This window comes from Rousettus aegyptiacus, unplaced genomic scaffold (assembly GCF_014176215.1).
Source record: "Rousettus aegyptiacus isolate mRouAeg1 unplaced genomic scaffold, mRouAeg1.p scaffold_m13_p_1, whole genome shotgun sequence".
Lineage (NCBI taxonomy): Eukaryota > Metazoa > Chordata > Mammalia > Chiroptera > Pteropodidae > Rousettus > Rousettus aegyptiacus.
Window position 1 is genome coordinate 108633417 of NW_023416284.1, and position 12331 is coordinate 108645747.

The window sequence follows — 12331 nt, forward strand, 5'->3', positions numbered from 1 at the left end:
ATGGATTGAGTCCCACTCTAATTAAATATGCCCTCATCTTAATTTGACTATATCTACAGAGATAACCCTATTTACAAGTAATATCACATTCACTGGTATTGGGGGTTTGTACTTAAATTCATCTTGTTGGAGTTCAAGCTGTAACAGCTTTCAGTAGTTAAATAGAAACAGTCTAAGATAGCAGTTGGTAAAGGGACCTCAGATATATTAGCATCTGGGATCCTTATTTGCATTTCTTTCAGAGTCTTGACTTTGGGTCATCTGCTTGCACTTTAAGTAAAGTAATTATAACCTCAGACTGTGATTTAAGAACATCGTAATTTCTCTTTGAAGCATTTTTCCATTGACTTATTGTCTCAGAAGTCTTTTCAAAGAATCTCCTCATATCAGAAATCATAAACAAATTGACACTAGGTTAGGCTGTTTGTTTAATATCGCAGTTGATGAAATAATGAATGACTATTAATAGTATGACAGAACCACTACCTTTTTTTGAATCTTAAAAAACTCTTATGATCAAACCTTTTTGTAACTTTATAGCACTTAACACTGTAATGGGTTGTTAAAATGTAAAATAATAATAATGAGGACAATGATAATGTTAAAAGCTAAATACTTTACCTCATTTATTTCTCAGAATGACTCAGTGAGGTGAAGTCTGCTATTATCCTTTTTACACATGACCAAACTGAGGCCCTGGACATAGGTTACTTTTCCAAGAGCTTTACAATGATTCGGGAAGCTGGTTTCGAACTTGGCAGGCTGACCCTACAAACCATCTCTCACCTTCTATGTTATATATTATTTTGTTTTTGTTGTCTATTCAAGGCACATGAACTTGTTCATCAGTATGATATATTTTATTTTTTAGTTAAACTTTCATTATTTTGAGATTATTGTTGATTCATAGGCAGTTGAGGGAAATAATTCAGAAGGATTCCTTGTATCCTTTATTCAGTTTCCCACCAGTGGCAACATCTTGCAAAACTATAATATTATGTCTGAACTGGTACATTGACTTTGACACTGTCAAGATACAGAACATTTCTCTCACTACAAAAATCATTCCAGTTGTCGTTTTAGAGACACATCTACTTCCTTCCATACACCTTCCTCAGAATGACTCAATGAGGTGAACCCTGGCAACCTCTAATGTGATCTCCATTTCTAAAATTTTGTCATTTTAAGAATATTATATAAATAGAATCATGCTGCATGTAATTTTGGAGGATTTTTTTTTTTTCACTCAGCTTAATTCTCTGGATATTCATCTGTGTTTCAGCCTGTATCAAATTTGTTCATGTTATTGCTAAGTAGTATTCTATAGTATGAGTGTATCACAGTGTGTTTTAATATTCACCTGTTGAAGGATATTCGAGTCGTTTCCAGTTTGGGGCCATTATGAGTCAAGCTGCTGTGAACATTTATGTACAAATTTCTGTGTGAAGATGAATTTTCATTTCTCTAGGATAAATCTCAAGAGGCCAATTGCTGCATTGTATGTCATTTGCATATTTAGTTTTATAAATGAAACTGCCAAACTGTTTTTGAAATCTGTTTTTTATGCTATGTTTTGTATCCTTTGTGTTTACAGATTCAATACTTGGCAATACTGCTTTCCATAAATGAAACTAAGGATTCAATATCAAATATAATTTGTAATTGTTTTGAAGTATGGATGGAACCCTGTATTTTAAAAGGGTATTTTTTTCTGGAGTGGATCACTTAACAAGTAGATGAGCCTAGTAGCCTGCTCAGCTTTTACATAACATCAACATACTATTTTTCTTTTCTCATTAACTCTATTGCATATGTTAATATCCTTTCTTGAAGTTTTTAATGGTTATTAATAAAATAATATTCTTTTATATATTTAAAGGCATACCTAATTAATTTTATACTCAAATTAAGCCCTTTACATATTCAGTGATTGAACTCTTGAGAATTCAATGTTAGGTCTTTATCTAAATATAGGTGCTATTTTATTACAGTACCCATTTATGTAAGCACCATTACCTTGGTGTTCCCCCTTAAAATTTGTAGATGGTTCCGTCACAAATATCCCTTGTAAACAGCTCTTGTGATAAATGCATGTCTCGAGACAGTAGAGTATTGCCTCTCCAGCAAGACAGTATTTTAACTCTTGTACATACTATATCAACTTCCATGCTGATGGCTATTGCATTTTTTCTATGATGTGTTTTCTGGCATTCTCTCTGGCTGGCATTGCTATTTGATTAGTCCTATAGTGTTTCACTTTTTTCTCATCTTTGTTTTTGCCTTCATAATTAATTTTTCACCTATATCTTTATAATTTTGCTTTCACAGTTCTTTTGATCTCTATGATTTCTTAGTTTTCTCATAGTTCAAGAATGAATTCTTTGCAGTTGCAAAGTGTATATTTGATAGATAATGCTCAGAAACAAATAGTTTCTTATGCGTTTTAATTTCCAAATAGGTAATAGATGTTTAATATCACATTATAGGAAGTCAAAAAGTGAAATTGTAAAAAATAATAAATAAGTGCTAAGGAAACAAGATTTTTTTGAACAACCAGCAGTCACCTACCATTTTTAATAAGTACAAATAATAAATGTGGTTTTCATGGGATCACTGGATGCTTTGTCTCACATGGACTAGAATTATCAAAAGAAAATCACATCTCGCTAAACCTTAGGGAAGTATACTTTAAATGGATTGCTTCTGTTAAACAGAAACCTTTTTTCTTTGTTATAAATGAGCATCATATGCAAAAATGAATTTTAATGGACATTGAAAAGGTCATTAGTATGATACGCATATAAAATGAGCAAGTCCGTGAAGATTTCTCAATTTTGGCACTATTGACATTTTGGGCTAGATAATTCCTTAATCTGGGTGGCTGTCTGTGGACTGAAATATGTTTAGTAACATCCCTGGCCTTCACACACTACATGCCAATAGCATGAACATGTTCTGTTTTTATTCTTATATCAGATTTAATCTTCAGGCTTTCTATACTATTAGACTGTCTTCGTAAAAATTCTGAGACTAGGGATAGGGACAGGATTGTCTCCACTAAAACAGTAAAGTGGACTCTGTTTTTCTTACTTCTCAGCTCTGCCTTAGTATAGGATAGATCTTTTCTGATCCCATCATGCCCAGCAGAACTTGTGGCCCTATTGTCTGTTTCATCACAACTTCGCTGTATGATTAGTGACTCCTATTATGTATTTTGAGCTAATGCATATATAAAGATAATGGCTTCCTGGGTTACCATCCCAAATCAGATTTGAATTTTGGCAGATCTGAGTCTAAAGAGGCTGTTAAGTGGAAAATTTAAAATTAGAGCAGCGCCTCTAACAAAGATGTTTTTAGTGAAATTAGCCCGTTGTGCTTGTAAGCACATCATAGAATTGTACTTAGTTTGAATCCACACAATGAAGATCATGACTTCAAAAAACTGGAAAGTCCTTTATTTTTTTTTGCGATAAAGTCCAGTCCACTATCTCACCCTGTGAGCGACTGAATGAATAGCATTTTGTTAGCATTATGACAGATAGGGTGTGAGCTTGAAAAGACAGATTTTGACTCCTCAGAGAGATCTCTGAATTATCTTTGATGTCTTAAATTTCTTCATCACTTATATGCTGTCAAACCATCAAATATCAGAAGTTCTTTCTCTGAACCACCTTTTGAATACTCTTGTCACCTCTTCACTGGCTATTTGAATGTTGAAAGACTCTCTTATCTACTTCTCCATTCCCTCTGATACTGGCCAGACTAGTTGTTTTAAAAACAAGTTTTGCTGAATCATAGAAATATCCTGTGTCCCTCCACACCTGGCTCCATCATGTCTATCAACATTATCTCCTGCTGCTGAAAGGAACCTGCTTTCTAGCAGACCAAGTTTTTTTTCTGTCTTAAATGTACAAGCTTATGCCTGTTCTGTGTTTTTGCTTGATTTTCACTCTTGCATGAGATGAAAATATTTGTTTTTGCCATTTGATCATATTCTTAATCATTACCCCAGGTTCAGCTGAAGCCTACCTCTTGCACAGGGCTATCCTTAACTTGTTTATTCCATACCGATTTCTACTTTCTTTTATGTGAACACATTGATGACACGTAGTACTCATTTTGGCCCTTAGCAATATATGGCTTTGTTCAAAGTAATAATAGTTTGCATGTGTGTTTTACCTCTTCAACTAATTAATAAATTCCTGGAAAGCAAGAGTTTTGACCTTTTTATATTTCACCAGTCTGTGATTATTTGCATAACAAGTACTCAGTAAAGCCTTGTATTAAAGGCTGGCCAGGTACTGATTATATTCTAATTGTTTTAAAATATTTTAAAACCAAAATGTAAAAATCTTATAGAAATTGATACCACCTTGTGTAGTCTCAGATTAAAGAAGGATGAACTTTATGTATATCAGAGAAGGAAGGTGTATTTCCTTAGGTAAGAAATTGAAAGTAGAAGTACCTTAGAAATGATAAATCAACTAGTAGTCTACAAAAAGAAATCTATTTGTGGTAGCTATTTGAATTATGGTACAATTAATGTCACTTTGGATATGAAATGTATGTCAGATTGAGCTATGGGTAGTGGAAATGAGTAAATGTAAAAATAATAGTTGACATGGATTATAAAACTTGATTACAGACTTCTAACTGATCTTGATTTCCTTCTTTTCAAACACCCAGATACCTCTTGTTGCTGCACAAATGGACATTTGAACGTGCTGTTGAAAAAACAGTTGCAAGCATGGAGACCTCATCAATGCTGTCCTCATTGAATGATGAATGTAAATCAGACAATTACATTGAGCCTCACTACAAGGAATGGTATCGAGTAGCTATCGATTTGCTGATTGAACATGGGTTAGAAGCATACCAAGAATTTCTTGCCAAGGAACGAGTATCAGACTTTTTAGCTGAGGAAGAAATTAGTTATATTTTGAAAAACGTTCAGAAAGTTGCACATAGCACATCACATGGCACCGATAATACTGATAATTCCCACGATGATACCTCATCTTCTGGGACTTACTGGCCCATTGAGTCTGATGTGGAAGCTCCAAATCTTGATTTAGGCTGGCCGTATGTGATGCCTGGACTCTTAGGAGGAACCCACATAGACCTTCTCTTTCATCCACCAAGAGCACACCTCCTGACAATTAAGGAAACAATTCGGAAGATGATAAAAGAAGCAAGAAAGGTAATGATATTCTGATTTCTAAATGAAAAAACAATTGAAACATGCAGAAAAGTACCAGACTAGTATAACACATGTATGTTAAAATAATCTCTATGTGTATGGACCATGCCTGTTGTTTTCAGGAAATATACATATGGATACATAGAAAGGTTATACTTCCCATATTTTGCATATATCTGAGAGTGGTGTTAGGTCCTTGCTAAACATAAAAATTTTCTTCTCTTCAAAGTATATATATACATCTAAGAGACCTTATGCCCATGAAGGCAAAGGTGTGTGAACTATGAATGAAATGATGATTTGATGTGTTTATAAGTCCAAAGCACTTACATTTTCCTTAATCTCTGAAAGGTAATATGTTATCGGTAAATTTGTTGAAATTTTCTTTGTCTTCAATAAGACTGAGCCTTAATTCTTGCTCTGGATATAGTTTATGCTATTAAAGAAACCATGGATTTACTTATTCATTTTTTGAATTGTGTGGAAACAGTACAAAATCAGGCAGTGGTCCCCAACCTTTTTGGCAACAAGGACCAGTGCTCCTAAGAGAATTTAATGCCTGCCTGATGGATCGGGCCTGGTTAGTACTTGAATGGGAGACCACCTAGGAAGACTGTAGGTGTAAAAAAATTAAAAAAATAAATAAAGGATTGTAAACTGACAAGGTCCTTGCAATCTGTGAGGTCAACCATGGGTTGCCTCGCCTAAAAAAAAAAAAAAAAAAACAATCCCTGATGAGCTGAGGTGGAGCTGAGGCAGGGATGCTGCGGAGTGGCTGCAAATACAGATGAGGCTTCGCCTGCCTTCCCTATGCTCACCTCCAGCTGTGCACCCCAGTTTCTAACAGTCCGCAAATCGGTACCAATCCATGGCCCTGGGGGTTGAGGACCCCTGAAATCAGGCATGAAAATGTAAAATACTGAATTAAGAGTTACTTAACATTTTAGGGCCTTGATGCTCTTTATTAAATATTTGTGTTGGCTTATAAATCTTGGAAATCCTATTTTAGAACTCATATTAAACTGTAAGCATTTTCTTTTAATCAAATAAAAATTATTGAGAATTTTCTGTGTAGGAATGTGTTAGTTTCTATGAAAATGTGTTACTTTCTCCCCATCAGCACCATGATAGGCAATTTGGAGAATAACAAAATTTCCTTAGCTGTTAATGTAGCTCAACCTAGTGGTTTAAAATGCATGGACAAAATGTTATGTCTAGTTCTTAGTTATGGATACTGTATAATATAGAGATTTAGATCTAAAGGGACCTTAGATACACACATACATGAAATTGCTCTTTTGTGTTAATAAGACACAGAAATGCTTGAAAAGCGTACATTTACGAAATACAGAAAAACAAGACCCTTGAATACCACAATGGCATGATTGATTGCGAGACAGGCAACTAAAAGCTTCGCAATCATGTCAGGGAGGCACAATGTTCTGAAGCTGATGTCAAATGTAGGCTTTGCAAAAATACAATGATTTTTTTTCCCCCAAACCCTTTGAGCTCAAAATAACCTGACTTTTTAGCTATGTTAACTCTTTTAGCAGGATTGTATTAAAGAAAGCACTAATAGCCTATTTCAATTGTAAAAATTAACTACAGAATCAGTCCCACGGTAGGTGTTCAAATTTTTATTGAATGAATTGAAATTTCAGTTCAATTTTCTGAATTGAACCATGAATATTTTTAATACTGTACTATCCTATGCTCTGTGAATAAATTATACAATTATATTTTGTAAAACAACAGAACAAAATTCAAGTATATATACAAGTCCTTGTAAAAGTAAAATTAACATATATCAAGTGCCAATATTTGCTAATTTCTGTTTGGGAATACAGTATATTTTTTAACCACAGTATTGTTAACTGAAAATTGAAAAATACATTAGTAAAGATTAATGTTATTTTGATGGTAAACTTAGTTATGAATTCATCAGCCTACACCACAGCGTGTGTCCTTTGAGAGACTGCATTTTTGTAATGAAAAATGAAATTCAGGAGATACCATGTGTTCTTGGGCTAGCACTCACTGGAAACTGAGTATTAATTATGACTCTTTGATGTATTTTTCTTTTTTTAATGTGGCAGCTATTTATTTAGAGAGACTCTAAAAGTAATATCCTTTGCCTGGTTATCATCTGTTGGGAACTCCCACTTGCATTAACAAGCTGAAGAACTTGAAGTCCATTCCATAAAAAAGTAGCACAATGTTATTCTTCTCTTTCACAAAATCAAAGTGACATAAAATAAGAAAGGAATTTTTAAAATTTTATTCAATTTGTGTATACATATCCAAGCTGAATTCAAAGAAAGAGAATTATTTGAACCTTATAAATTGCACATATTGCAAATGAACATAAATCATAACTGATAACCATTTTTTTCCCAAAAAACATTGGAAAATGTGTTAGTTTCTCCCCACATGCAATAAATATTGAGGTCGAATGGGCTAGCATATGCAGGAATGTATATTTCTGAAGTATTTTTGAAAATTCGTATGTCACTGTTTGCTTAAAGATTTTTGAATGATCCAGTACTCCAGAAATGAAAAAGTTATTGACCCCTTTTCCCAAGATTTTAGTCTATTTAACTCATAACCAGACAAAGTCCTATAAAAATTTTTAAAATAAGAGCAAATATTATTATGAAGTGGAAGCTTGTCAAAATATTACTTTTTAAAGATTAAACGTGGTTTTCATAATTATCATTTTACTCAACAAAGTCAGGTTCTTAAAATCCTTCATAATTAATGGAAGCCTGTTTGTTATCAGGATAAACTATTTTCAGAAGATAAATTCTCTATTGGTAACTCTCAATGAATTGTCATATCATTATGAAGAGGATGACCTTTTTTTCTTTGATAAAATATTTGAATAACGTATCTTTTAATGGATAGAAGAGTTTCTTGCCTCCAGATTTCTCTGGGAGATTCTTCTGGTAGTCAACATTATGAATCTCTGGAGTTATGAGGCCAAACAAGTTGGCCAGCAACCAGCAAAGCAGAAACCAGAAAGCCATCTCAGAGAAAAATTTAAATATAATTTCACTGCCTGTTTGCAATTGAGGGAAGGTATTTATGAAAAAAATCTTAAAATAAGAAAAAGAATCCAAAACCAGTTTTTTTAGAGGTCCAAATATTTGAAGTCTGATCATAATCACCAAGTGAACCTTCTAGTCCCTTGAGAAAGGAAATAAAAATGATATTATATCTTATCTATCTATACTGAAAATGTTTTGTTTCTGAATTTCACTAATTTATATGTGTTTGATTTGTTGACCTTAAATAAATAGCTAGATATTTCTTCAACAAAAATTTGTTTATTCAGGACAACAAAGAATTGAAATTTGGGACATACGGTCTAGTGGCAAACCATGCTTAAGTCCAGAGAATAAAGGAGAGAAACATTGTTTTATAGAGGAAATGGGGGCTCAGAAGGGATGTCGTAAACAGAGTCCATTGGAGGAGACTGAGAATTTGAAGTTTGGTGGCTTTCATTGTCTGAGTAATAACAGTTTTCATTGGCTGAGTGGTTGCTGGGCAAAGAGAAGATCTTCATTTCTGCTGGAGTAGTAGTAGAAAAACATCTCCCCGTTTGAAATGGAAAATAAGTCTCTTTCTGTTTGGGGACTGACAGTAAGAAGTGGGGCATGAGTGCGCCCCCTACAGATCCCCCCAACTCCAACTTAAGGCTCTGTTTATTAATCTTCACAGTTTTACTATCTTAATACAATCCCTGAATCATTCTGCTTTTATAATACTTTAGAGATCTATAGATTTGTTTTTATTGATTCATTTATTTTTTCTAGTTGTCACTTAGAAGTTATTTAGAGGTTTTTTTTTAATTCTCTTTTGCTTTCTTTTTATTTTATTATTATTATTTTTTTATCTGTATGCTTACTTATTTTGTTATTTGAGAATTTTTCCTTTGGGAAAATCTAATTGCACTTAAACATCTTACTTGTGCTTAAAAGGCCCATATTTACTGGCTCTTTCTAACACCTTTCTATTTTTCACTATGTGATTGACATAATTACATTTGGATCAACTTTATAAAGTCTGATAGTGTCTAGTAAGACTTTTCCCAGGTTATTATTTGTCTCTGAGGAGGTGTTCCCAAGATGATATATGCATGTATTCCTAATTACTGTGAATGCCTCTTAAGACAGTATCCTCTCTAATTACTTTTAAAAAGTAATCTTTCATTAAAGGAATTTTTCTCCTAGCCACTCAGTAGTAGATATCCATAAATTATAACTTCTGATAGTCTTGAATATGTAAATGTTTAACCAGAATGCTATTTGCCTCTCTGTTTCCTAATTCTAGGCTAGCTGCTCCTGTGAGATGTGAATCTTACTCTTGTGAAATATAGACTCAAGAAGACACATAAGCAAAAGTCTAGTGAGAATTAGGGCAGAGTAATTCCTGAGGTGCTCTGTACTGCATTTCCTGCATTCAGGTCTTGGTTCCTCCCTGAGTCACTGTTCCTGGGTGTGTCTTTTTTTGGCGTAGGGAGTTATTAGTAATATAGAGAAACATTAACTCGCCCTATGGCTGCAACTGGAAAGGTGAACAGATGATGAGGGTATTTCCTAATATTTTACTGATATTAAAAAAGTAGTGCTAGACTAGAGGCTTGATACCAGGGCTTTACCACTATGTATGTGTTCTACAAGTCTTCACATGTCCTCAGGTATCTTCATTTAGTTAGCGAAAGATATAAAGTAAAGACTTTGAGTGTTTTTTAAATCTTATGTTTCCATCTAAATCTCTAATCACGCATAGCAACTCACTTGTTTCAATGTTATACTCCTTGCTGAATTAGTTCATTTTATGAATAAATTTTGTGTCATAGTGTGTCACTTCCGTCTGCATGACTTTGCAACCGTATCCTGCCTAGCTAAGTGATATTTATGTATTTATGGGTACCTTTATTAGACTGGGATCATCTTTCACCTGATGTTCCCAATCTTTAAGAATTTCCTCACTGCCCCTCCTCTATTCCAGCTCTCACTGTGAATACTTTTGTTCTTTGAATATGAGTCAAAATTAGTTTTTTCTAAGAAATATCTTTTGCTTAGTCAAATTTAATGACATTACTATCCTGTGATATTAATTTGAACACCTCCTCTCCAAATATAATACACTTTATGCTAATGTGTGTGTGTGTGTGTGTGTGTGTGTGTGTGTGTGTGAGAGAGAGACAGACAGAGAGAGAGAGAGAGAGAAGGAGGGAAAGGAGGGAGGGAAGTGAGAGGGAGGGAACTTGTTAAAATTACACTGACTTTGCTATGCTATTTCTGTTTCTGTATGGGAATACTCTTTCTACACCAACTCCTGGTGCTATACAGAAAGAAAATACATTATATATTCTTCTCAGTTCATTCACATACTCCTTTCCTCCACTACTACCAATAACCATGATGGTATCAAGTATATAATTTTTAACACCGTTACTTAAGCAAGAGAGGAGAGGGAAGAAGATACCATGTAGGGACTCTTTAACTTTATTGCAAGATAGTATTTGGGGCTTCTATGATTGACTTGATGACTTTTATGGACAAAAAACTACAGTTCTATTTTTTTAAATTGCCTAAATTCAAATGATGCTCTTTTTAAAAGAGGCTTCATGGACTGGTATGAAAGCCCTGAATCTTGGAGTCAGTACTGGGGCAAATCCAGCTAAAACAGCTGTTTCTGTTAGACATTACACTTTAAACTCTCTAAGCTTTATTTTTGCCATCTGAAAAATGAAGATGCTAATACTCCATAGTATGCTTATGAGAATGGAATAGCTAGCATACCTAACATAACACCTACCACACATTTAATGCCCTATGGATGGTATTGAGATGATAACTTCTTCTCTCCTTAACCTCAATGTAAGTATGTTTGAAAATAAGACCTACTGTGAAGATAGCTTAGAGAGATATATACGTTTTTATATTCAGAAAGTAAAAAAAGTTATCCTCTTTTATGGAAAGCAGTTTTGTGTTGATGAAAAAAATTCTAAACCATACTTTCTTACATAAAATTCTGAAGATCTAAAACACTACAGTACTCTTAAGAAAAGCTAAGGGAAGGAGAGGCAAAGTATATAGACTAAAAGAAATAATCTTTTTATTTTCATCTAGAATTTTAAAAGTGGTAATTTTATTAGATTTTTAAAGAAAGACATTATACCAGGATTTCTTCATATTTATAAAAAAGAACAAGGTTTTGTAAATTTTTAAACATCATATTATAGACCTACTATTTGGTATTGAAATTTAGTTCAAATAACTTTTAGTTTATGAAGTATTGTTACTTATTAAATATTTCTGATATAATTTAGAAAATGATAAATATTATTTAAGGCCCACTGTAGTTACTCTTTTTAGCTTAAAAAAAACTCTGCTTTCTCAATAAAGGTGCTATTTTATGGTTTGTTGAAGCCAAAAACCCCAAGGGTATGAAAAAATAAAAAGAAAACTGTTAAATGAGATTTTTTAACTTGATTACACACTAAAGTCCTCTGTAATTTTAAGTTTCAGATGTTTTACCACACAGTGTTTTATCAGGTAAAATCTAAAGATCACCCATTAAGTAATTTATTTAATTTTTATTTTTGACAGAATTTCATTTGAAAATTGGCAATTTGGGAAAGAGTTTTGCTTTAAAAAGAAATATTAAAATTACTATCAAGGATAATAAATTTACCAGAAACTCTGCTTTGATAGTATTGCTCTATAACTCTGTTAATTATTTGGGAAAAAATTAAAATTGGAGTTATTTCAGAGTGCATATGATTTATCTAATTAAGGGAAGTATTTTTAAAACCATTTTCTCTACTCAGTTATTGCCCTTTGGTACTCTGATTCTTTTTTTTTCCAAAATAAGCTATGAGAAACAATTCCTCTAGAGACGACATGTGGTATGTACACTTTCTATTAAAATTTAAAGGATCGTTACTGACTGTGGGGCAAAAAAAATAGTTCTATAAAATAGTTCTATGTGTTCTCGGATCTCTGAAGTAGAGTGCTTATTTTTTATGATAACTTCTATTTACTCATTTTCCTTTCTCTCACATGATTGAAGTAAAACCCTACACTAATTTAGTTACTTTTTGAAATTTATAATATTTTT

At 33.1% G+C, this 12331-nt stretch overlaps 1 protein-coding gene across 3 annotated transcripts in view; it reads left to right on the top strand.

Annotated features, from left to right (window-relative positions):
• The window catches only part of FAM83B (family with sequence similarity 83 member B), a 94116-nt gene that overhangs the window by 33185 nt on the left and 48600 nt on the right, over positions 1-12331 (top strand). For all 3 annotated transcript variants that reach the window (XM_036218939.1, XM_016153883.2, XM_036218937.1), the window contains exon 2: positions 4687-5200. In XM_036218939.1, coding sequence (XP_036074832.1) covers positions 4748-5200 — 453 coding nt within the window. In that variant the 5' untranslated portion in view covers positions 4687-4747. The remainder of the gene's footprint in view (positions 1-4686; positions 5201-12331) is intronic.